The sequence below is a fragment of the Engraulis encrasicolus genome, chromosome 13 (assembly GCF_034702125.1).
Source record: "Engraulis encrasicolus isolate BLACKSEA-1 chromosome 13, IST_EnEncr_1.0, whole genome shotgun sequence".
NCBI lineage: Eukaryota > Metazoa > Chordata > Actinopteri > Clupeiformes > Engraulidae > Engraulis > Engraulis encrasicolus.
The window spans coordinates 20072812-20099538 of record NC_085869.1 but is presented as its reverse complement, the minus strand read 5'-3'; the positions used below and the strand labels follow the sequence as shown (position 1 = coordinate 20099538).

At 41.2% G+C, this 26727-nt stretch overlaps 2 protein-coding genes across 2 annotated transcripts in view; both read left to right on the top strand.

Annotated features, from left to right (window-relative positions):
• itga6a (integrin, alpha 6a) overlaps positions 1-15141 on the top strand; it is a 34255-nt gene extending 19114 nt beyond the window's left edge. The window contains exons 6-26 of the mRNA XM_063213409.1: positions 1329-1542; positions 2776-2969; positions 3407-3501; positions 3828-3955; positions 4226-4315; positions 4948-5009; positions 5101-5270; positions 5596-5742; positions 7153-7268; positions 8135-8294; positions 9070-9153; positions 9316-9395; positions 9524-9601; positions 10057-10159; positions 10457-10633; positions 10743-10844; positions 10958-11068; positions 11276-11374; positions 11718-11843; positions 12555-12676; positions 13360-15141. Of these exons, the coding sequence (XP_063069479.1) occupies positions 1329-1542; positions 2776-2969; positions 3407-3501; positions 3828-3955; positions 4226-4315; positions 4948-5009; positions 5101-5270; positions 5596-5742; positions 7153-7268; positions 8135-8294; positions 9070-9153; positions 9316-9395; positions 9524-9601; positions 10057-10159; positions 10457-10633; positions 10743-10844; positions 10958-11068; positions 11276-11374; positions 11718-11843; positions 12555-12662 (2444 nt within the window). The 3' untranslated portion in view covers positions 12663-12676; positions 13360-15141. The remainder of the gene's footprint in view (positions 1-1328; positions 1543-2775; positions 2970-3406; positions 3502-3827; positions 3956-4225; positions 4316-4947; positions 5010-5100; positions 5271-5595; positions 5743-7152; positions 7269-8134; positions 8295-9069; positions 9154-9315; positions 9396-9523; positions 9602-10056; positions 10160-10456; positions 10634-10742; positions 10845-10957; positions 11069-11275; positions 11375-11717; positions 11844-12554; positions 12677-13359) is intronic.
• Positions 15142-18232: 3091 nt separating this feature from the next.
• pdk1 (pyruvate dehydrogenase kinase, isozyme 1) lies at positions 18233-26270 on the top strand. The gene is made up of 11 exons (XM_063213408.1): positions 18233-18845; positions 18990-19131; positions 19257-19328; positions 19594-19778; positions 21574-21666; positions 22080-22157; positions 22264-22340; positions 22741-22839; positions 23539-23649; positions 24701-24814; positions 25202-26270. The coding sequence occupies exons 1-11, from the start codon at positions 18734-18736 to the stop codon at positions 25340-25342; spliced, it is 1224 nt and encodes a 407-aa protein (XP_063069478.1). The 5' UTR covers positions 18233-18733; the 3' UTR covers positions 25343-26270.
• Positions 26271-26727: the final 457 nt, after the last annotated feature.

Here is a 26727-nt window from a genome sequence, read left to right as displayed (position 1 = left end):
GTTTATTTCGGAGCCAAAGCGTATCTCAGGTGGTCCTCAGCCCTGTTTACTGATGCGCTACTTGCTTGGCTGACGTAAGGAATGTCAACAACATGCCCTGCTGTCTCCAGCGCCCTGCCTTTCATCTCCCAGTCTTTTTTGTCTGCTTGTTTTTCTGCCAAGTGTAGATGTACGTGGATCAAGCTCATCCTCCATTTCACGTCTTTCTTCACCATTGTGCATATTTTAATATTATATTACGTATATGTGTGAGTGTACTGTGCTGCACTGTAATATCTGCCTGATGGTGAAGTTGTAGGGCAATCAGTTGCTTAATTCTCCTATGTGTACATATATCCGTGCATTTCATATGACATTTTTGCTCAGTTTTGCTCAGAGTTATTTTTTAGTGCTGAAGCTGAAAGTAACAAAATGTGTGACCCTGCATTTTGTATATTCTGAATACAGTATATCAGTGCAACAGATTTTCACTTCCCTTTTTTCCCCTTTTTTAATAGAGGAAGTGTTATGTTTTCAACTGTTTCTCAGATACCAAATAAAACATTGCACAATAATCCCAATGTCTTTTAATATAGGCTACAGGCTAGACCAATTCTCCTTCTCTCTCCTCTCAAAGTTTATTTATAGCGCACTTTAAAATACAACAAGATAGCTGACCAAAGTGCTGGACAGGCAGATAAAAGGACTTGAGGACCCCTTAAGACAACACAAAGACAACAAAAATTTACATAGAAACAGTGTAATCTTTGAACAAAAAACATGATGCAAATAAAAACAATAGAATAACCAACAGAAAATGCATATATACAAGAAGTGTCTGAAAAAATAAAAAGAGGCTAATTAAAGTGTAAATAAATACAGAGGGCTCATATAACATTCAAAGAAGAGCAAGCAATACGTAAATAAATAGATAAGAAAACCATAGGAAGTTGAAAGCTAAGGCATAAAAATGAGTTTTAAGATGGGTTTTAAGAAACGATAGGGATGGGACCGAACATATGAGTTTTGGGCCTATGGCTGCAAAGCCTCTGTCTCCTCTACTGTTTCGTTTGGAGGGGGGCACGACTAGGAGGCCTTGGTCAATTGACCTGAGGCAAATGAGTGTGCAGTCTTTTCTTAATGTTTGGGCATTTTTGGCCTTTATTACGATAGTGCTGTGAAGAGTTGGACAGGAAGTGAGTGGGCAGAGAAAGACGGGGAAGGGTCTGCAAAGGACCCGGTTCGAAATCGAACTCTGGTCAGCCGCGTAGCGGACGAGTGCCCTACCGGTTAGCGCCACGGTTGGGCAGAGTGTGCACTCTTAACCGTCTGCCATTTTGAATCTGCAGGCTTCTCACTGGACTCTGGTCACAGCATCACCAGGAGGGGCGAGCTGACTATCGTGGCGGGGGCCCCGAGGACCAATCACAGCGGAGCGGTGGTGCTGCTGAGGAAGGAAGGCGAGGCGTCCACCATGCTCTCCCCAGAGTACATCCTGGAAGGACCCGGACTCGCATCCTCCTTTGGCTACGATGTGGCAGTGGTGGACCTCAACAATGATGGGTGTGTGTTTGTGTGTGTGTGTGTGTGTGTGTGTGTGTGTGTGTGTGTGTGTGTGTGTGTGCGTGTGTGCGTGTGCGTGTGTGTGTATGTGTATGTGTGTGTCTGTAGAGTAAATAGAAGAAGACCAATGTGAAAATGACTTGATAGTGATAATGATAGTTTTTAGCAAAGTGAACTAAACAAACCTGCAGAAAATAAAATATTGGTCTGGCCTTGGCCATGGCTCAAACGGCTAAGGCCGGCCGCACATAGGCTCCGACAGCACTGCGGCGCACTTTCGCTTCCGACATTATTCGAACCTCCAAACCCAATTTCACCCGAACATTGCATTGATAGTCAACGGGCGGCGCCGACAAAATAGAACTTGTCTCTAATTGCTATCCGACATCGGAGAATGTCCGCGGACATCGGCGCCAGTGTGCGTGGTTCTATTGAAAACAATGGAATCGAATTTTAGCTGAGCAGTGCTCAGCACTTTGTCGGAGCCGGTGTGCGGAAGCCCTAAGGCGGTACTTTTACGTCGGGGACCTTGGCTCGCTTCTGGCCCAAGGTGGTTTCCCAATCCTCTCCTGTCTCTTTCTCCCGCTGCAAATTCCCTGCCACCATCTTCATTCTCTTGTCTCAAATAAAGACATAAAAGGCCCAAAAAATCTTTAAAAAAATATATATATATATATATTGTCTGGTGAGTTGGTCTGGCACTGCACCATAGGGCATAACCAAAAAACGACACAAAATCCGTCCTTCACTCACAACATCTTAAATTGTCTTTGCATATCTGTGTCTTTTAATCCATGTTGTGAGTTGTTGGGGAGGGCTAAGATAATGATGACGCGGCTGTGTTGGCCTATTATGCACAGTGAAACAGTTTGAACTGGTGTGAAAGCCAACCATTGGCTCAAGAGCTTTCACCTATGGTGCAGTGCCAGCCTGTGCCTTTCATGTTATTGTCTGGCATGACAGGCTGGACATTTTCCATAAATGGGTCAGAGACTTTTTTTATAGCTCAGATATCAGGTGGCGCAACGGCATCTAATACCCCTAAATCAATTAGGAATTGGTAGTTGATATGCTGCAATGAATATGCTTCTTAGATAGTCCGCTAAAAGTAAGCAAAGAAAAAAAATCTATGCAATAGTAGCACTGGCTGTCATTGCGCCGCCCTGATGTGTGCTACTGCTGAAACGTCACTGACCCACACATATAACAGAATTCTATTCTTCTTTTCCCCAGGTGGCAGGACATTGCTGTGGGAGCTCCGCAGTTTTTCCTGAAGGACAGTGAAATAGGGGGAGCTGTGTACGTGTACATCAACAAGGCTGGCAGGTGGAACGACATCACCCCAGTCCGTCTGGATGGAAAGAAATACTCCATGTTTGGCTTGGTGGTGCAAAACATTGGTGATCTTAATCTGGACACCTATCAAGGTGTGTTAAGTGTTTTATTTTTCTTCAAAGTATAATCTCTGTACACTGTGTGACGACAAGTAATCCAAGTCTTTGATGGTGTTTTATTTGGTGAACAACGCTTTTCACCGTTGCGTTCTTCATCAAATAAACCACCAGCAAAGAAGACCAGTGTGCGGTGATTTATACTCCCTTTACTTGTTTCATTTTTATTAAAAAAGATAAAGACATCAAGTATCGCTTGTCAAGTGATACAGAGAAACAGCAACATGCTCCTCTGTGATTCATGGCCTCAATCGAGAAGATGTATGCTTCCGATGGTTTTTATTTGTAACAACAAAAGATGAAGTCCTGAATACCTTGTCTCGTTGTGCAGTGAAACTGGTAATATGCTGTTCTGTCTTTTCCACTTTTGCACTTCACACAACATACTCATACTCTTTTGCTCTGTCTGACAGATATTGCAGTTGGGGCTCCCTACGATGACGAGGGGGCAGGAAGAGTGTATATTTACCACGGCTCCGCTAATGGAATCATCAGCGAACCCGCACAGGTCAGCGCTTCGCTTTGGTAATGCCGCGTATCTTGCAAGATGAGAGAGCCTTGGCTGCGAGAGCCACAGTCCATTACCGAGGTGGAGTGTGTGAGTGTGTGGAAGTCTGGCGGAAATCCTGTCATTTGCGGCACTGAAAACTATTATCTGACTGTGCACAGCATACGGCGTGTCACTTTTTGACCATTTTGCACAGGGACCATCAGTACCATGCTATTATTCCACTGTCGCCTTTTACTGGGCTCTCCTTCCTTTCCACTTGGTTGAATACAGTACGGTGCAACTGTTAGAGGTGGTGACTCATTGTGGAAATCTGTTCCTTTTAGGTCCTGGAAGGGAGACAACACAATATTATGACATTTGGCTATTCCCTGGCTGGTAACATGGACCTGGATGTCAATTCCTACCCAGATATTGCTGTTGGGTCCCTCTCTGATGCTGTGTTTATTTATAGGTAGGCCTAGCCCTCTAATAACTGCTCATGCTGTATGTTATGTACTGTATAGTTATTTCATTAATAATTGGGTTAAAAACATACATATAAATTGTAAACATAACAATTGATGGTCATGTTTTTATCTTTGTTTTATCTATGTTTTAATTTCATTATTTCATTTAAATGTATGCATTTCATATAGTATTTCTTCATTAGATCTATTAATGTAAGTTAATTTCTATATTTCTGCCTTGTTGAGTATACCTCTGCTCCCCTTTGCTTGCTCAGGTCCAGGCCAGTCATTAGCATCAAAAAGGAGGTGTCTGTTTCCCCAAAGGAGATCGATCTGACCAAGAAAACCTGCGGGAACAGCATATGGTATGACAGAAAGAGAAAAGGGAATGCTTCATTGGGTCCTGTATCCAATTAGTAAAAAAGGGTGCTCATTACAAAAAAACTTGGGCATCCAAACTTCCATGAAAAGACAAACACTATTTGAGGCACTCCTTACTAAAGTTAAAAAGCCTTCATTGAACACTGGCTACATGCCTATGCGTTTTGTGGGTCGAAATGTGTAGGTAGGCATGTAACCAGTGTTCAATAAAGGCTTTTTAAATTTAGTAAGGAGTGCCTCAAATAGTGTTTATCTTTTCATGGAAGCATATGGTATGACTTTTCAAATGTTGTACATTCTAAGACAATAATCCACCAAAAGATTTAAATGATGTTGTCATTATATATAGCTCTCTCCGTTACCAATCATATATGTGGAAACATTGGTATGGCTGCCTTTTAAGACAGTCATGACATAGTTTGTATATGCTTTGGCATCATTGCTGGTTTTTTTAATTTTTTTTAATTATTATTATTTCTTCTTTTTCCTGCACATTTTATTTCTATGTATATGTTGTGTGTCTGCCTATTGGGCCCTGAGCCTGTAATAAAGTTTATATATACTAAGGTGATTTCTATGGTCAACATTTTTTTTTTTTACCATTTGTCACACATAGTCTTACAGTTGAAGCCTGCTTTTCCTACAAAGCCAACCCCTCCACCTACAGCCCTAAAATCAGTAAGTGTATGATTCCAATACCATGCATTAAGAAAAAATGTCCATGCCATCTTGTAGCATTGATTAGACATGCTTTTGTTTCTCCTGCCAGCTATTTCGTACTCGTTTGAGGCTGAATCGGAGCGGCGGAAGCAAGGGCTTCCATCCAGAGTAACATTCCTAGATAAGCTGTCGTCTGATCAAGACTTCCAGTCCACCGGAACTCTGGAACTGCGAGGACAGAACAAGAGGGCGTGCTTCCGACCCAAACTCAAACTGAAGGTTTACCCTCCTTTCACTCACTCTGAATTCCTGTTGGCATCACCACACTGTGTCAAAGCTTCTGAAATGTTAATTCACATGTTTAATTGAACACAATTAGGGAGTAGGCAGACATTTGGACAGCTGAACGCTAACAACTGTACTATACAGAGAGAACATCACAGAAACTAGGGGCACTATCTTTGGTTTCTTTCAATGGTAAACTGCAGTAGATTAAAGTTAAGCACTCCATGTTGTATCCACATCACATATTTCTTATGTTATGCCATGTGCATGTGATGCAGATGAGCACGTTTGACACCTGGGCTGTTTTTGCGTATCTCAGGACAGCATCAAGGATAAGCTGAGGGCCATCCCTATCGAGGTGTCTGTGGCTGTCAAGAGCAGTGGCAAGCGAGGCAAGAGGCAGAACGCTCTACCTTCACTCGTCCCTGTCATGAACTCCTCCGACTCCAGAAAAGTCCTCACTGAGGTAGGCCTGCTCACAATACATTATATTACATTTAATTTGGCAGACGCTTTATAACCAAAGCGACTGACAAACAAGGACATAATCATAGCCAGCATCCTTAGCAGATAACTCCCCTGGCTGAAATGGGGGAAGAATTTGTTTGCAAAAGAATTAATTTATTGAAGATAATTGTGTTTTGATCATAGATTTTCTTCAGGCCATCATAAGATGCCTGAAGAAGATGTACAGTATTCTAACAGTATAATTCCATACGGGATCATTTTTGTATTTATCTGATGTTTCTGTTTATATTTTTGTTATTTATTTCTGTGATATTGTGTTGTTTTGTTTCTAAAATGAATGGTTTGTTCTTGATTTCCAATAGCCTTATTGAATACTAATAGTCTATGGGAAAGTGGTTGCCAGTTAGAATGTTTTGGAAGAGGGACTGGCCGGAACCGGCGAGCTTAGTTTTTACCTCAGGGAATTGTTATAGATTTAAGTTGCGGTCATCTGAAATAAATGAAATGGAATGGAACAATTGTAACCTGTGTTTTCCCTCTCCTTGGTCAGGACTGGAGGGATGAATCAATTGTAACTTCATTGTAAAGGTTACAGGATAGCATGATCGAAACATTGCTATCATCAGTAAATTATGTCTTTTTCCAACAGTGTGAAAATCCTTCCTCCCTTTCTCCTCAAGTAGTTTTTAGATTTGGCATCTGCTGATGTTTTTCCTACACTACACGTGCTGTCTACCTGGCTGCCCATAGTCTATGTCTGTGGTAGTGTTCCCAGCATTCATGCTTGTCTGAGATTTGTCCTGTATTTTAGATCCATTTTCCCGTGCTCTATTTTCTGACCCCCACACCAATTTGAAATCAGCATTTGCCCCGCTGCTGGCATAAAAACATTGCTACCCAAATGTTGACTGTGTATGGTGGTCTTTGGATGCAATACAGACTGTACAATACAGTTTTGGGTCGCCTGTGAGGGGCGCCAAACTCACAGCATTATGTGCATCTAGGACTGGAGCAGGGGGCCAGTGCGCCGTCTCTGCTTGCTCTTAGTAGCCCCTTAACCTTTAAGAGTGTACCGTCACACCGGTGTGACGGGAATGTTCGGGCAGTGAAAGTTCTATAGAATTCTGGGCGTCATTCAATACAATATGGAATTGTAGAATCTTGCATTGTTATAGAATGCATTCTTTTTATAGAATGCTCAAAAACCCACACTCAAAGGTTAATGCACGCCGTACCTCCTGTGGCACGCTGTAATAGACATTGAAAGTTAACTACTATAGTAATACACTACTATGACAGTGCACGGGGCATTTAGTAATACATTACGACTTGCTCATTGCCATTCTGGTAACAGCTAATTTATAATCCAGTGTCTTCAGGGGTTTTAACAAATGCATGTCCACCACAGGTGCACTTCTTGAAGGAAGGATGTGGAACTGACAACATCTGCCAGAGCAATCTGCAGCTGAAATACCGATTCTGCTACCGAGAGGGCAATCAGGATGTCTTTCCACCTCTGCCTTTGTGAGTTTGACCTCTATTTGACCCTGATTCAAACTGATTAAGCTTGATTATTGTCTCTGTCTACATGTTTGGACTACATTTAGTATATCGTGTTAATGTGATGATTATCATGGGAAAGTAGGGGGCTGTGTCAGGGGGCTAGTCTATGACAAAAATGGCTTCTGTGTTTTGGGACCACCCCAGTCCTGACTAAAGCCCGATTCGGACAGGACTTTTATTACCTATGGACCCCCGGTAATTCGGAATAATTACGGAGAATGTCTGAGTTCTTAGTCCTGTGCGAATGTGCCATGTCCGCGATTTGTGAGGTAATAATTCCGCCACGAATTACCTACTGTATTTCGGCAAAACACAGACGTCCTAGGGTAATTTCACATAGGCGCGCCGTCTGTACCGCCTTGTAATGTCTGTGAATTGAGTAAATTAATCGGGCTTAAGATATGGTTTAGTGTACTTCAGCTTATTGCTCATGTACTTCTTACTGTGTAACCAGATTTTGCATATTTTTGTCTTTGATTTTTGTGCCTTTACTTGATAGGACAGTGGAGACCACTTTCATTCTTTAATCCATTGACGCCTAAAGCACCTGCAAAAAAACGCCTGTTGAATGCCTAAGCCCTTGTTGGAAGAAACCAAAATATCTTAGCCTCTGATGCACATAAACACATGACATAAGTTGCATTTCAAACCCTAGGACCCTCACCTTACATTAGAAGGAGTTCATTCAGCTGTAACATACCCACATTTTTATTAAAAAAGCTAAAATCTCAAGAGCCTGAATGCAGTGTATATGTCGCTCCAGGCACCAAAGGTCAAACAACATATATGAGCAATCAGGCTAAAATGGGTTAATTTATCCTTCGTAGGCAAAATGATATCCCGCTGATCTCCCTGAGCGACCAGAAGGACATCGCTCTGGAGCTGACGGTGACCAACAGGGGTGGAGATGACGCGCACGAGGCCAAGCTGGTGGGGATGTTCCCCAGCTCCGTCTCCTACTCAGGCTTCCGCTCACAGAAGACAGGGGTGAGAGTCTTTAAAAAATATATATTTTTTGGGAGGCTTTTGTCTTTATTTCAATAGGACAGTGTAGTAATGACAGGAAGTGAGTTGGGAGAGAGAGATGGGGAAGGGTCGGCAAAGGACCCGAGCTGAACTCAAACCCGGGTTGGCCGCATAGCAAAACGAGTGCCCTACCATATTCGGCACGGTAGGGCCGAGAGACAACAGTCTCACCAGCAACATGTGCACAGTTAAAATACCAACTCTGTCCATACAACTTGTTGCCCCTTAATGCATGTGCGCCGTACCTCCAGTGGCACGCTGTAACAGTCATTGAAAAGTTAACTACCATAATACTACAATACTATGAGATGACACAGGGCCTTTAGTAATGAATGCACTACGACTTGGTCACTGCCAACAGCAAATGTATAACGCCATATCTTAAAGAGTTGGAATGAACTCCCTTCAGATAACGTTTGGTCCCCACTCAAAAAATAGTGGTCATTTCACTTTTTGGTCAGTTTAACATTTTCAGAGTTAATTCTACTCAATATTGTGTAAATATTAAGAGTTTGAGATGGAAATTACACTTGTTGCCACCAGCAGAATTTTACACTGGCTTTTGACTCTACTGCTTAGAGTAATTTGATTCACACAGTAAATTCTCTTATCTGCATTTATAGAAGTTTACTCTCAAATATTAACACCACATTTTTTTACTGTGTATTGTTTTATCACCTTATTATCAGCAAGCCCTGATAAGTACTGTATATGACCTCTCTCACCTTCTGTGCAGGACAAGCAAGTGATCTGCACAGCCAACCAAAATGGCTCCCAAGCAGACTGTGAAATTGGCAATCCATTCAAACGAGATGCTGAGGTATGCCATTTTTTCAGTGCATATCATGTAATGTAATGATTTTCTTTAAAAAACAATAATAATAGTAACATTTGTTCTGTTTTGTAATGTGATCTTGGGTGCCCACTCTGTAAAGCACCATGTTACAAATGAAATGTATTATTATTTCTTAATTTATTCCAGTTGAAATTCTACATCATATTGAGCACTGCTGGCATCTACCTCAACACCACAGAAATTGGAATTAACCTTCTTCTTGAAACGTAAGCCATTAAATATCACAGGTCTCTCTTGCTTTTATTTACAATGCTTTCACTTGGCATGCCTGCTAGCAGACTAAAATGGGCGGCACTGCATTACATATTTTGGTACTTGCCTTGTCTTCCTCCAGAACCAGTCAACAAGAGAAGCCCATGAAAGTGGAGGCCAAAGCAAAAGTTGTGATTGAACTGATGCTGTCTGTTTTTGGGTAAGTCTGTTGATCGTTTCATGGTTTTCTTTGAAATCGCTGCCAAGCTAATGTAATACTGTATGATGCATATGACTGCAATGTGTATTTGTTCTGTGATTATAATTATGCCCCCCTGGGCCAGACACTGTCTTGGCCCCTCAACTCTGGCCCTTTGCCCCCCTTGGGCCCCCCACCCTCAGACCTGACTTGGCCTATGGGACTATACCAGTTCATTGTACACTATATTGAATGGAACATGAAGCACCTTGGAAAGATTATTATTGCAAAGGTGGTTTTGAAGGCCAGTGTGGGTCATGGCCTCGGGGCCAAGTTGGCCTGGCCCCTTGGGGCCTCTGGCCCCCTGGGCCTGGGCCCGGTAGGCCCGTGCATTCATCCACCTGTGATCATAATGAGAAAACAACGCTAGTATCTGACTACTTTCATATCAGGTATGTTTTTCTGTGTCTTTACAGGGTTCCACAACACACCCAAGTGTACTTTGGGGGAGATATCAAAGGAGAAAGTGCTATGAAGTCTGGGGAGGACATCGGCCATCTGATTAAACACGAGTTCAGAGTGAATATATATTTTTATTGTTTCCATGTCCCTTTTCACAGTCACGTATGGCAAATAACAAACCTTGACGTGAATGTGCATAAATATCTTATTTCATTGACATAAAACGGACAGAAAAATCAATTCACTTGTTCGCTAGTTGAATTCACTTGCTCCAACCTAAAACAACCATCCATTGTGCATAAATATCTTATTTTATAGACATAAAATTGACAGAAAAATGTATTCACTTGTTCACTAGTTGAATTCACTTGTTCCAACCTAAAAACAACCATCCATTGATTGCGCTTTCATCAGATCACCAACTTGGGGAAGCCCTTGAAGTCATTTGGCACAGCGTCACTGAACATTCAGTGGCCTAAGGAGAACTCAGTGGGGAAGTGGCTTCTCTACCTCATGAAGATCGAGACATCCGGCCTGGATCAGGTCACCTGTTCCCCAGCCAGCGAAGTGAACCCTCTCAGATTACCTGATGTATGTCTGAGCAAAAAACCCTTTTGACATCATTGCGCAAAATAGACACAGTGGAATGGCAATGTCTATATCATATGGCTTAACTTCTCCAACCTCAATCTGCTTCCAGGAATCCATTATTCGGCAAAAGCGTGAGGCCAAGGAGCGTAAGCGAAAGGAAGCGGGAGGCCTCCAGTCCCTGTTTGTCGAAAAAAGAAAATATAAAACACTGGTAATTGACAGATACTTTGCATATTACATTATCATTAAGACTGCTGTGTATGGCAGCAGGTAGTGGCAGTTTGGCTGTAATAGATGCTGTGTGTGACTGTGTGTGTGTGACAGACCTGTCAGAATGGAGCCAGATGTGTGGAGTTCAAGTGCCCCCTGCAGGGCTTGGATAGTGATGCAGTCATCGTGCTAACATCACGTCTCTGGAACTCCACATTCCTTGAGGTAATTCAGCTTCATTCTGCTTCTGCACATTCACTGTTGAGATCATTTCATTTAACCCTTCTCTAAACATGAAATAAAAATTAAGTTGAATTAGGCCTACATGTATGCTTGTCCATATATTTTTATTGCATGTAGTGTATCTTTCCTCTTTCTAATCTATGTTTTCTTTTACACCATTCTGTTCCTTCTTGATGTCTTTGATAACAGGATTATGCTTCTCTCAGTTATCTGGATCTGAGTATCAAAGCATCAATAAGCCTGGACGTAGCAGCACAGAACATTGTCATGAGGAATGCACACACTGAGGTAAATGTTGTAAATGTAAATGCCCCTTTTGCATCTGCCTTGAAATAATACTGGCAGTCAACAATAACTAATATGAATTTTATCATAATATATAATTTTCACCTTCTTTGGTCATATGATTCCAGTGCATGTATGTTTTATTTAACATTTATTTTAGCAGGAAAATAGACCCGTTGATATTAAATATCTATTTTACAGGGGCGTTCTGGCCAAGTGGCAGCGCAGCCGCATAAGTTACATGATTATATTTTCAGTTGCATTACAATAACAAATAGAACAAAATAGAACAAGTAGAACAAAAAAAAAAAGTGCAATACCTAATGTGACGATGTCTTTGTATTAGTTGAAAATCACAGTGTTCCCAGAGAAGACGATGGCCCTGTACAGTGGCGTCCCCTGGTGGATCATTCTGGTAGCAGTGCTGGCCGGCATCCTCATGCTGGCTCTTCTCGTCTTCCTGCTATGGAAGGTAAACTAATGGACATAAGACTTTACTATGCTGTTGACATGACATTACATTACAACAACTTCCACAGTAATAAAAAGTGAAGCATAAAACTTGATATTGAAGGCAGCATGCTGTATGGGTGATGGATGTTTTATCCTGATTCAACTTGTATTACTTTTTGGGTTCTGAGAACAATGCCATTTTGCCAAGCTATACTAATGTAGAAGAATTCATGCAGTATGTCGCCTTAAAGGTTTTTAGACTTTTATTTCCAGAATTCATACTGCCCATTCACAAATGTTATCTTTTTCATGCATGGTTAGTTACCACCACCATGCATTTAAGTAGGCCTAGTCATTATGCCTTTTCATACAGGAATAGGTGGATGTTCTCCATTTTAGGCATAGGCATAATAGGCTGCAAAACTTACTGTACTTTGGTCAGACCAGAAATTTTTACATGATTACACACCATACATTTAGAAAATAAACAACTAAAATTACATACTCTCAATGAATAATATTCATCGAGGCGGTCATTTTTTTCCATCAAATGCAAAGTTGCACCTGTACTATTTGTCTAAAGCTTTGTGTTTTAAATAATGTTTAAATTTCACTGTGGAAACTGCAGATTCAGTGTTCAGGTCTTCGCGTTGTTTGCAGTGGATGTGTCTGAGGTGATGTACTAGAAAGCGCTTGTTTCCAGTGATTCACCCCCTTGCTCCCTCCTCAGTGCGGTTTCTTCAAGCGAGCCCAAAAAGACCAGTTTGATGCGGCATATCACAAGGCTGAGGTCCACGTTCAGCCGTCAGATAAAGACAAATCCACAGCTGAGGCTTAGTGCCTCACCTTGGGGTAAAAGAAACAACCGTGGAGTTTTATTTTCTTCAACCAGCATGGTGTGTCAGCTTCAGCCACTAACTTTGTGCTTTGAGGGAAAATAATAAAGGTGTCCTTCTGGTGTGAAAACATGTCTGGTTACCCCCCAACAGCTAGTTGCCCAGATGTGAGAACCACAAGGATTGGTCATAACTTAAAAAAAACGAATGCAGTGATCGTGACATTTACTTTCGACCAATCACTGTGGGTTCTGACATCTGGGTGACCAGTTCTTGGAGAAACCAAGTGTTTTGTGCGACACTGACAGCTTTCTTTCTGTCTTTCTGTCTTGTCAGGCAAATCTGTATCAGCTCTGTGTTACTCTGCCTGTGTTTGAAACACAAGAAAATCTTGATGTGTGTTATTGTTCCCACAACTCACAGCCTCTTGCTTCTTTATGTCTTGGAAACTAAATCTGTGTGGTTTGATGTTTTGTGATTTGCTTTGTTTGTACTTACGACCTTTGTTTGCCCTTGCTTGATCTACTTGTCTAAATGTAAAGCATGCATCTTCCCTCCATGCCAGCAAAATGCTTCCCTAACACCTCCTGTTTCAGATGGCCATGACTACTGTTAATCTGTCTACTGTTAATCTATCTACGTCAGATATGCCTGTTTATTGAACTGACTGTCTTGTTTTTTTTTCTTCCAAATTAACAGTGTGGATTTTTCAAGCATGCAGAATATGAAGACACTGTGCCAAGATACAGCGCTGTGCGTATAAGGAAAGGCCCTCGGCAGCCGAAGGACGGCAAGATCCACCTCAGCCCCTTGGAGAAGAAACAGTGGATGATCACATGGAACGACAATGAAAGTTACTCCTAAACAAAATAGTCAAACAACTATTACGGTGCTCCTCTGGAGGTCCTGGAGCCATAACTATAATGGCACCTGGCTTTTTCATCGTCTTTTATTCTTTTGCACATGTGGAAGTGATATTTCAAACGGCCCAAATTGTGTGTATATCACAGATAATGGGCACAGTGCAGGAATTCCAGGGGGAAAAGTTGCTCTTCCGCCATGGAAACTCAGAGGGAACAACACGTGTATCATACTGAACTGTGTCTTATGGATGCAACAAGCCTCTTACATCTTACATCTCAGGCTTGTGACATTGCAACAAGCCTCTTACATTGTGTAACCGAACAGTGTCCTGCACCTTGTGATATACTGTATGTCATATCTGCTCAATGACAGACTGGGAGAAATGTCTTTTGTATATATTTATTTTTTAGTACACTTTATATTTATTTGTTTTCAAGACATGTCAATGCATTTTATTTGCCAAAGAATTGTCGATTATGCTTTTATTCAAGCTGAAAATCTGGAGAGAAGTATGCAGCGTGTGTCAATGTTGCCAAGTGCATTACCAAGCCTTAGACCCCTTTAAATAAAAAAAGTGAACTGAATTGAAATGTACTAAACAGTACAATGTATAGACAGTATAATGTGTGAGTGAAGTCCCTTTGTGTTGACTTTGCACTTGTCACATAGGCAATCAAGTGAGGCAATGCTTGTCAAAATCTGCACACTGTTACAGAGTTGGACGTATTGTCTGGATTGTAAATTGAACACCAAACGTGTGTTTTGAAAAGTGAGTTATCGTTTAACTGTGAAGGTAGGATGCTGTATATAGACACTGTTATGGATTATTGGCAAAACTGACGATATATATGCTTTGATCATCAGGTACAAAGTAGCCTATGTTTACAGACTCTTATGTACTTTGTAATTGTGCAACTACTGGGTTGTTGGTGATGAATAAGTTCATCAATGTTTTATTTTATGTAGAGGATTCTACATTCATTTGAAACAAAACATCAAAGGGAAACATGGATGCATGCTCTCCGAGAACATTTTCGGAGTTATTTCAAATGCAGAAAAGGAAAATAGCCAAGTCAACAATCCGAGAATATTTTCGGAGTTATTTCAAATGCAAAAAAGGAAAATAGCCAAGTCAACAATAAAAAAGCAAACAAGTCAAATAGCAGGTTTACTAATGCACAGTATTTGGAATGAAGAATGCAAGTAGGCACAGTTGTGTGAATTTGGTGCGAGAAGGGTGCTACAGTATGTGTCTGGTCTGGATAGGTTTGTACAGTGAGCTTGAGATCAGGGGTGCATTTCTCAAAACCGAAGTTGCTTACTATATTATCTACTTTGTTGTTTTCAATGCATTTTCCCATTGGCAACTACCGAAGTTGCTAACAGACTAACAACTTCTCTTTTGAGAAATGCACCCCAGATTTTTTATAGTGTTGTATTATGTGCATAATATTGAAGCGCAAGACAAACATGGGCATGATCAATGATGGATGGACTGATGATGGTGCACAAACAAACTGCACAGTGTTTTCATGTGCTTTCCAAATTAATTATCACCTTGTCTAAAAGTGTTATCACTGGCATATTTCACATGTTCAGTCAGGAAACTGCAAGATGTGGACCACAATAAAGAATTACAAATTTGTTATAAATGCGTGTTGTTGCATTAATATATAACTACGATGATTTTGTAATAACATTTAAGGTGGGATTTTGAATGTAGTAGCTAATGAAATAACTAATGTAGTAACATTGACTTAACCAATTTGTTATTATTCTGCATGGATTGTCCCCACAGATACTGGCCCAATTACGTCAAAATCTTCATTGCTTTCTGAATAGGTAATACCTCCTCAGTAATGGTAGGCCTAATCTAAGCAAATCCCATGAAGATAGAGCATTGTATGAATAATGTAAATTATGAAAGGACAAATTTGTTTTGTTTGTCCTACTAATATGAACATATACTGTAGGCTTAACAAAATACCAACACTAACAAGCATCCTGAGGAAAAAATAGAGACCCTACCCTTCCCTCTGCAAACTTGCATTGCTTCCTAAAACCAAGCTTTTTAGTAAGATGACTGAACTTTCTGCTACGGCTAGGCTATATCTGGGCATATTTCTTCCTTGATTGAAGTTGCGATGCTGTCATTGACCCTTGTACCAGAGAGACTGGATATTATACTCTTTAGAACTTTAGAATCTGCTTGTACCCTTCACAGAGCCCAAAGGGACAAATAGACATATTGAGAGTCAGGGCTGGTCTGGGATATAACAAATGGTCCAGAATTTTATGGCATAGGCCGGCCCTAACACATCCACAGGCCATTTTCATACGATATCTTGACCGGCTGAATCCACCATCTATATTGTAATAGGCCTCCCCCTCCAATTTGTGGGCCAACCCCCAGGAAAGCAACAACAACAACAGCATCGGCCCCTGAGGATTTTCAGCCCACCAGGAAAATGCCCTGTATGGCAGATGACCAGTCCAGCCCTGTTGAGAGTTATCTCTGACACGTCTGATAAGTGGTCAAGTGTCTGCATATCTCCTCCATGGCACAAGAAGCAAGCCAGTGTCTCTACGCCTCAGCAGATAAAATGTTCAGGATCCCATTGTAGCTGTTTAACGTCCAAAATGATTAAATAGATGGGAAGCACTGCCTTGGGTCACAAATGGTTGTGCAGCACAGGTGCTCTTCATAGGGGTTAGGGGCATCTTGAACATCAAAATGAAGGAGGGTCCCGAGGCATCTCTGTTATTTAGTCCCATGTTTTATTTATGCTCTACATGCACCAAAATAAAACAAGAGACTTAATAGTAGACTTGCTTCGGGACCCTCCTTTATTTTGATGTTAAACGTCCAAATTGGGGATGTACAAGGTTCTGACCCTTCAACTCACATTTTGCCCCAATGTTGCACCCAGAGTGACTGCGTCCAATCCATCCAGCCTCTACCCCGGCAGACTTGCCGAATGGTGTATTACATCTGAACTGGGAAAGTTCCTTATTCACAATTAAATTACTTTTAATAATAATAATTGCAGGCATTACGATACCATACTGGTATGCCCTTAAATCCACTAGTTAAGTATTTTGTATTACTGATACTCATTTACCGCATCCTCTTCCAGTCTCTTGACACATTAAATCATAGGAGCAGCAATCAAATGTTGCCTAAATAGCCTACACAAATGGAACCAACAGGCTATTTAAACAACCTGATTCAGCTGTTCACTTCTACTACTACAGACTGACACAGATGGATGCAGCTGTTCATCTCCAGTACATTTCATTCAGTAGTACATCTATATTTAGACACCAATGGCATATGACGTATGTCTAAATATAGGTTTAGATGGCTTCAGAAAACAAGGGTTCAAAGCGCACGCCACCCATTCACATTAGCTGTCCCCTGTTGATTTTGTTCGAATGCAAAATAGTGGGGTTGTTGTGCAAAAGCGCCTTATGAGAAGAGTGAAGGGCAATGTCTCCTGTCGTTTTTTAATATTTTTAAAGGCCTACCCAGGACAGTTTCAATTGGACTCAGGCCAACTCTGTGTTTACAAAGTAACCTACTGCAGATTTTAACCAGTAGAGGGAGCACTTGTGAACCCTAGTAGTTGGGCCTACTACAGCTACAACATGTTTGGAGCTGTCTTTTTTTACACTTAATTAGGGCTCTAAGCTCTCACACCCATGTCAGACATGAAGCCTCATGTTTTTACTCATATGTCTACACCAGGGGTGGGGAACCTTTTTCATTCGAGGGGCCACTTCAAATTCATGCGAGGGCCGTAAAAGTCCTTCGAGGGCCGTACTATGACCACAAACCAGGATTTCCCCCTGCACTTTAGACATACATTGACGGCAGCCACCATCAAAACAGACCCCACCTTCTCTAGACCCCCTGAATATAACGTATTGCAAATGTATTTTCTAAGATTCCTTTACAAAATATGACACATTTCATGTGAAGCTGCATAACATTGAAATTACACCAGGGGCCGGATAAAACGACCTCCAGGACCGTAAACTGCCCCTGAGACATATTCCCCACCCCTGGTCTACATTGTATCCTCATGCAACACATACACACACACACACACACACACACACACACACACACACACACACACACACACACACACACACACACACACACACACACACACACACACACACACACACACACACACACACACACACAGATGATAGGCATATATCGTGATTATATGTATTGTTCTTTTGCCTTGTATCGTCTTCCTTGTCTGTCATCATCCAACTTGTGGCATTTTGAGAGAGGTTCATGCCAATTAGCACAATAGTTCTTCTGTAGGCTACAGGGGCTAGCCCCAGGCCTATAGAGACTTTAAGGAAAGAAGAAACTGAATAAGGTTATTCATGTAGCCTATTTTCAAGCAAGTTTGTATAGCCTTAAAATAATAATAATAATAATAATAATAATAATAATAATAATAATAATAATAAAATTGCATATAATCTATTCTGAATACCAGTTCGTGATGACATTAAGAAATGAAAATACGGTATTATTATTTTAGTTTTTATAATGTCCATCCTGTGGTTCTGCACAACCCTTTTAGAACTACACTGACTTTCTGTCAGGCAATCCAAAAGCCTACTAACACTCATGACGCAAAGTCAAGGGGCCTCTGCGATACAAGCCAATCAGCTGTCTAGTTTACTGAAACTGCCCTTGAATACATTCGAGTTATCAAAATAAACCGTGAATATCTGTGTAATGCCACTACCTGAAATGTCGCTATAGCATTTGCTTGTGAAGCATTGGTGTGTGAAACATTTTGCACAGTGGCGTAAACTACTGGAGGAAAAAAAATTCAATGAGCTGTAAAATTGTGTGAGGGTCAAAGCGAGAAGGGGGAGACAGCAGGAGTTGAGCTGCGTTCATTATCTTATCTTATTAGCCCGTTACTAGGTTTGATAAGATTTCAATGGTGTGTTTTCACTCCGACAGACAAGAGATCAATGCCTGCACGCGCGACCTACCCCCAATACCTCTGGAAATCAGAAGATCCGACCCGTTTGACAGCTTCGGCAAATCGTAAACACGTTGCTAATTGCATAGCTGGCTTGTTGACCCATACAGCTGGTCACGGGCGAGCAGTGTTGAGGGACATCTAGAACAGTTTTATTTGCGCCACGGCCAAATCACATCACAGCCATGAGGATTTTAAGAGCTTTGATGAAGAGTGCCGACGCTGTTGGAAAGCAAGTTGACTTTTATTCCAGGTTTTCTCCATCTCCTCTGTCAATGAAACAGTTCTTGGATTTTGGTAAGTGAGTTTTTGACGTGTCACTTACCTGCCTATGCCATGTTAGTTAGCTTAAAGTGGTTGGTACATAGACATTAGTCTATGTCTATGGGTTGGTACGCATAAAATGGTCTTACGTGCTTTCATGTCCTATGATATTAATAGGATCGGAGAATGCATGCGAGAAAACGTCATTCGTCTTCCTAAGACAGGAGCTGCCGGTGAGACTGGCAAACATAATGAAAGAAATAAGTCTGTTACCAGATAATCTTCTGAGGACCCCATCTGTCCGTCTGGTCCAAAGCTGGTAAGTGAGTTGAAGTCAGTGCCAATCGACTCTGTGTCCCTTTGTCTGAGCAAGTATTATATGCTACTAAGACAGGCAGCTGTTTACTTGTTGATGGTGAGGATGTCATCATTGTGACACTTCAGGTACATGCAGAGTTTCCAGGATATCTTGGAGTTCAGGGACACAAATGGTGATGATGAGAAGGTCACCCATGCGTGAGTAAAATCAACATTATATCTGATCTGGATTGTGTCTTTCTTTATTACCTGGCACCCTGGAGAGTGTGTTGGGCCTGGGATTGCCCTGATCCTGTCTGTCTGTCTGTGTGTCCGCTCGCAGTGGTTTCTGTCACCTGCAGGAGGCGCAAAACCACACATCCTCCTCACCTACATCCTAGTGTTGGTCAGAAGGCCCCGGTTGCTGAACTCTCCTGTTGTTGGTACTTTGTTTTGACATGTTCATTTTTCCTCTGTGTCTCAGATTCACAGATGCGGTTATAAAGATCCGCAACAGGCACAACGACGTGGTGCCCACCATGGCCCAGGGGGTGGTGGAGTACAAGGAGACGTACGGCACGGACCCCATCATCAGCCAGAACATGCAGTACTTCCTGGACCGCTTCTACATGAGTCGCATCTCCATCAGGATGCTCCTTAACCAACACAGTGAGTACAGTACAGTACACCTGCCATCTGTTTACAGTAGTAGTAATCAGGATGTCCATTAACCCATTTTCTCTTGAGCCCTTTTTGGGAAAGGGTGCCCTCTACCTATTAAATCCTAAATATCTCAGCCTCCGAAGCACATACAAACATGAAATGAGTTACATTTAAAAGCTAGGACCCTCGTTTTACCCACTTAGCCACATTTTTAATAAAGCAGCTCAAATCTCAAAATCCTGAATGCAGCATATATGTGTTTCCAGGACACAATGGGTTAACCAACACAGTGAGTACCCCTGCCATCTGTTTACTGTTGTTGTAGTTGTAGAGTAACTTAATTGAGCCCAAGGTGTGAAGCTGTGTACACAAAAACACAAATTATACATTGCAAATAATTATTATGCACAAATTATATTTTGTCTCCAGGATCAATTACGGTAAGTTACTGTACTCTTCTCTACTGCACTACTAAGACACCTGTCACCCCGCTGCATACAAACAGAGAGAGAGAGAGAGAGAGAGAGAGAGAGAGAGAGAGAGAGAGAGAGAGAGAGAGAGAGAGAGAGAGAGAGAGAGAGAGAGAGAGAGAGAGAGAGAGAGAGAGAGAGAGATACACAATAAAGTACACAAGAAAGAAATCAGGGGCGTAGCAAGGAATTGTGGGACCTATGTACAATTGGCTCCAATGCCCCCCCCCCCCCCCCCCTATATACATGGGGCCCTGGTAACTCAGTCACACTACCACTTTGTACGACACCCTTGCAAGTAACCCAACAAGGCTCAAAGTGTTATGATAAGATGCCTTGAGATGAGTGCAGTATGTTCTTGTAGACCTACGTCTGTTTGCATACTGATCAGAATAAGAATCCGCCTCAGTGGCCAAGTCTATTGTGTACACAAGGAGTTTGTCTTCTGTCTTCAGGAGCTCTCTCTCTACAAAAAGCTCTGTTACTTCTTGTTAAAGTTATGGCCTATTATTAAAAAGAACACAAAGGGGATTTAAGTGTGCATTAAGACATTTTTCTTTCAATTTTACACAGTTTTTGTTTATGTTTGGCACCTTTTAATCGAGAGTGCGGTGTGATCCGGCTAAACACTTCTTGTTAAAGTTATAAAAGAGGTATACATGGTAAATTAACAATAATAATGGATTTTTGGGGACGCGGTGGCTCAATGACCTGAGACACCATACCAGAAGACTTTTGCCCCCTTTCTTCCCTCTCATTTCCTGTTCCCCTCAACTGTCCTGTCTGCTTAATAAAAATGAAAAATGAAACGCGTTGTTCGCTCCGAAACATAATTTAAGAAAAAGTAAGCCGTGTGCGGTGTATTTTGAATTTTGTTCATTGGTTCACCTTCTCCTGCCTCACACCTGCACCTGCATTGCTGAGGGCTTGTGCACAAGGACTCTCTTGAACTGTGAAAAAAAAACATGTTACACTTCACTACACCTCGGTTTTAACTACTACCGTAATATCTTTGTTGTTAATACTGTATTTGAAAAGACCTAATTCCATAGTGTCATAGTGCAATTTCCATAGTCAATAAGCTATGGAAAAGCTAGAGATAGGGTTTTGAACTAATGGCTGACTTGCATATGATGTGTGTGCTGGGAGGGGTGGTTGGAGGGGGGGTGGATGCAGCATTTGTATGTGTGTTTTCTGTCTATTTGTGTCTATCTGTGTTTATATTCTGTTTTTTACCCTGTGAGACCAAAGGCAATTGTCATGCTTGCATGATAATAAAGTATAATCTAATCTAATCTAATCTAATGCCATGCTCTCTGATTGTGGTGCAGCGATGTTGTTCGGGGATAAAGTAGAGAATCCGGCCCACCCCAACCAGATCGGCAGCATCGACCCCCTCTGCCATGTAGCAGATGTTGTCAGAGGTGAGCTTCCTTTTTCATGACGTCTTTCTCACAGAGTTGTATGAAGTACAAGTAGAAGTACTCTTACAGATGTAATTACAACACCAGGATCATGTTACATGGTTTCAATTATGTAATATCACAATACAAGTGTTGTAATAACATCTGTAAGAGTACTTCTCTTTCTACTTTATACAACTCTGCTTTCTCAATTGTCAATTAGCAAATAGCCTGTGTGGGTGTTGGACGTCTGTAATCTTAGTCATTCTGACTTATCATCTTCGCAAGCATACTTTTCCCGAGTTATTTTGGTGCTATGTGTGCACTTTAAATCTCATTGTACTTGTATTATGAATGACAAAGGCATTCTCTGCTATGCTTTTCTATTCTGCGTCACCTGTGTACATTAAGTCTTTCATTCTTTCGCTTTTCAGATGCATACGAGAATGCAAGAAACCTGTGTGACAGATATTACATGAACTCTCCTGAGTTGATTTTAGAAGAATTTAATGGTAATATTCTCAGCATTCGTTATTTTAAAATTTGATTCATATTTACATCCTGTAGCCACACATTCCTAGTAGAGGCGTCTCTGACTTTCCTTCTATTTTCTTGCAGGTAAAGACAGTGGCAAACCAATATCGGTGGTATATGTACCATCACATCTGTATCACATGGTGTTTGAACTATTTAAGGTACTGAATCGTTCTCCTGAAATAGATTGCAGCTGTGGTGAAATATTATACGTATTCCTTAGTGTTGCTGCTGCACATCGTCACTGCAGAAAGATTTGCAGTTCCTTGCTGAGCTGACACATCTGGGCGCAGTGGCGATACCATGTAATATGGGACAGTTACATAATAAATACTAATCCATTGACCAGTCCGACAGGTTAGACAGAATTCACGCCTGTGTGCCTCTACCAATTGCTTGTGCAAACATTCTGAAGTGCAGTGACCCGTATACATTTGACAACAGTTTAACAGAATGCAGTTAAGGGGTCAGAAGCGGGCATGTTATGTTATGGTATGGCGCACACATACATGTGAAATAAACATTGCGGTGACACACCCATGGCAAATGCTTCTGTTTTAGAATGCCATGCGGGCAACCATGGAGCTGTATGGAGACGCTATGGAGTATCCCCCAGTCCAGGCACAGGTGGCTTTGGGCCACGAGGATCTCACCATTAAGGTACTGTCTTGTACTAATCAGATTCAGAAGCCCATTTTCGGTAACACTTTACTTTACGGTACAGTATTTACTGTGTACTTTCTGCGTAGCAACAGGGTAACAGAGAGAAGTTACATAGTATCTAACGGGTAAAAAGGGGGTAATTACAAAGTAAATACTATGTAATACACATATCTCAAGAATTACTATGAAACTACTGCGTATTTTCTAACCATCTAATCATCGAACTTCTCTTTGTTACCCTGTTGTTACCCAACATTTACTTATTAATTACCCCTTTTTACCCATTAGATACCATGTAACTTCTCTCTATTATCCTGTTGTTACCCAGAAAGTACACAGTAATTACATATGGTAACTGTACCGTAAAGTAAAGCGTTACCCCATCAGATTTTGAAGTGAATTAGCTTATAAGTTACTCATCCGGGTGGTTTTTATTGTCTTAAGAATTGTTGTAGCTTGTTGTAATTGATATAGCTGCTTTTCCATCACTTGTGTTGCATTAACTTTTTAATGCATTGTTTAAATTTGTATTTAAACGCCAGCTCTATTAGCCAAATATACTAAGGAATTTGCCTTCAGTCTTAAGCAACTCTCCCTAAAAAGTGCAAAATAAATACAATAATAATAAGGGGGTAATACATTATAATTTCAGCAGTGCAATGATGTATGGAGTGTTTGTGTTTGGTGTTGGTGTAGGTGAGTGATCGTGGTGGAGGCGTTCCCCTGAGGAAGATTGACAGGCTGTTCACCTACACCTACTCCACAGCCCCCATACCCCTGGGCATGGACCAATCACGAACACCTCTGGTGAGCATGCATTACCACTGAGCAAGGCTCTCGAAATCAGGGGTGGGGAACCTGTCTCGAGGGCCCTTGAGGCCGTTTTATCCGACTCCCAATATAATTGTAATGTTTCATATGAAATATGACATGTTTTCTAAAGGATTCTTAGACAGTACATTTGCAATACAATTAAGTTATATTCATGGGACCTAGAGAAGGTGGGGTCTGTTTTAAAAGTGGCTGCCTTCAATATAGGCCTAAAGTGCAGGGGGAAATCCTGGTTTGTGTTCATAGAACAGCACTCTGAGGACTTAAATGGCCCTTGGAAGAATTTGAAGTGGCCCCTCAAATGAAAAAGGCTCCTCACCCCTGCTCTAAATGAACACCAGCCAACCGGCCAAATGCTTGTGGAAAAGAAAATTCACTAGCCAATCTGACTGGTTGTGACTCGTGAGTGTACGCGTGACCTGTTAGATTTAACGTCTACTACTAGGGGTGTAAATCACAGCCTTCATGACGATACGATACGGTATCGATTTCTTAAATCAGGGAATTCGATTTTTTTTCTATACTTAAGAATTCCCCACGATACGATGCGATTCGGTTCGATTCGATTTTTTCCAATTACTTTTCCACTACTATTGTGTTATGGAGCTAGGGTATTGCACATCTTTTCGATTCTTAAGAATGCCCCATGATACGATGCGATTCGATTAAATCGCCGGTTGATACTTCGGATACATCGATACATTTCGATTTTATTTACATCCCTATCTACTACTAGCCAAATTGGGTAGAGATGGAAAAAAGTTCATTTATAGCCCTGCCACTCAGTCGTCTAGTAGTCCTCTATTACCCTCATCAGTCACACTGGGGTTTGAACACAGCATCAGCAGTGCTAGAAGAAGAAGGCATCAAATTCATCAAGAGGAAAATGGATGATGAATGCTGTAGAATGCAATGTCTCTGGAAATTCAGTGGAGGAATTCCTGGGATCTGCAATGTTGTGCATAATTTGCTTCAGTTCAGATGTGTTGAATGGCCCTAAAATGATTTTCTTTTTGATATATCACAGGCTGGCTTTGGGTATGGTCTGCCGATATCCCGGTTATATGCAAGATACTTCCAAGGGGATATAAAGCTGTACTCCCTGGAGGGCTTCGGCACAGATGCCGTCGTCTACATCAGGGTGAGCTGTACTTACTTTTAAAGGCTTCCACATAACCCTTGCTTTTCCACCACTATAAAAAACTGAGGTTCTATTATTCTTATTTTATTATTTATTCTTATTTATTCTATTGTTTCATTTGGCTCTCTATAGTTTTATCTTGCCTTGTTGTTCTGTTTGATTTGCCTTTGTGCCTTTTAACTGTTAACTTCACTTGCTGCTATGCTTTTACACATGTATTGCTTGCATTATTTTGTTTTGTTTACTGTCCTACTATTGTTAAGTGTCCTTGAGTATCTTGAAAGGTGCTCCAAATAAAATATACTATTATTATTATAACAACCTCACAGATCTCAGGGTCTTGTCCTTCAAGATGCCAATTTCTCTATGTTCTTTTCTTCTCTGCAGGCCTTGTCTACGGAATCCATAGAGAGGCTTCCCGTTTACAACAAGTCGGCCTGGAAGAACTACAAAACCATCACAGAGGCAGATGACTGGTGTGTGCCCAGCAAAGAGCCCAAGGACATGACAAACTACCGCAGTTTTTAGATTCACACAGTACGTGCTGAATGAACCCCTCTCTTTTTAAAAAGCTTTCTTTTCCCCCATGAGTTGTTTTTTTCCATTGCTGCCCATGGGGTGGAATATGTGAGTGGTCACCTCTGATGAACGGTGAAATCTCATCTTACATTTAGAGGTTGCATTAAAAATAGCCGGACGTTACTGAGGGGAGCCCAGTGCCATACTTTTGTCAGAAACAAACTGGCCTCCTTTCTTGACCTGCTTTTTGTTTAGTTTTTTTTTGAAGTGGAATGAATTACAGTATTTCAGATTATCTGGATCTGAAGAGTCAACTAGCTTTTTTTTTCAGGTAAAGGTGTAATTAAATGACGAGATTTGATATCTTGGTATCATGACTGAGAGGAAGTGAAGCACTTTACCGTTTTCTTTTTTTGGTCATCTAGCCTGTTGAGGTATTTTGTTACAGAGCCTCAGTAATGGCAGCTAAAATATTGCATTACACCCAAAGTATATGTACTTTCTACCCAAAAGGAAATGTAGATAGTAGTGTTACATTTGATGGCAGAAAAGACACGAAAACATTTTTTGAAAAGAGGAAAAGAATACTGGTTACTTATTTAATGCATGACTGTAGTTGCATTGACTTTAACTTGTCAGACGCCTGCCCTCTGTAACAAGTGTATTTAATTGTCTACAGTAGACAGACAGAGATCAAGCGACAGCACATTCCGTGAGGAGCTTCTAAATGTGTTGCTTAATTTTTTGTGTGTGCATATTCTTAGTTGTTGTTGGTTTTGTCTTGTGTTGTGCGTGTGAAAGTGTGCTATGGCCATAGAATGCATTCTTATTGATGGTTTTTATACCATCGCCCAGTTTCGTGTGTGGTTCCTTACAACATGGAAAGAGATTATTTTGCAACTACCAGCTTAATAAAACCAGTGTGTGAACATGTCAAGGTTGTGTATTACTTTCTGTACTCTTACATAAAATTTAGGAATTCAGGTCGTGTGTAGCATTGTGGTAGGTGTCCAGTATCAATAATGGTTCTGCATTCATATAATTGTCCTTTTCAACAAATATTTACCACAACCATCAATTTTAAGTATTCCTACTGGCTAAAGTTAACATTTATATGTAAATTAAACGGGCTTCAGCCTCCATATTCATGTACTAGCTTGAACCGTTATCTAATCAGACTTGCACCACCCCAGGGGTGAGTTTCTCAAAAGAGAAGTTGTTAGCCTGTTAGAAACTTCGGTAGTTGCCAATGGGAAAATGCATTAAAAACAGCAAAGTAGCTACTGTAGTTAGCAACTTTGGTTTTGAGAAATTCACCCCTGATTTGTTTTACTGCTTGCATGATAAACTGGGTAGCTATGGGTATGGTATTGTCACTTCGTGACCCTGGTAAG

Excerpts from the sequence above, each read along its gene's own strand:
- pdk1 (XM_063213408.1), top strand. The coding sequence starts at position 18,734 with ATGAGGATTTTAAGAGCTTTGATGAAGAGTGCCGACGCTGTTGGAAAG. Across the intron at positions 22,341-22,740 it reads TGGTGTTTGAACTATTTAAG|AATGCCATGCGGGCAACCAT; the intron begins GTACTGAATCGT and ends CTTCTGTTTTAG. Across the intron at positions 24,815-25,201 it reads ATGCCGTCGTCTACATCAGG|GCCTTGTCTACGGAATCCAT; the intron begins GTGAGCTGTACT and ends TCTTCTCTGCAG.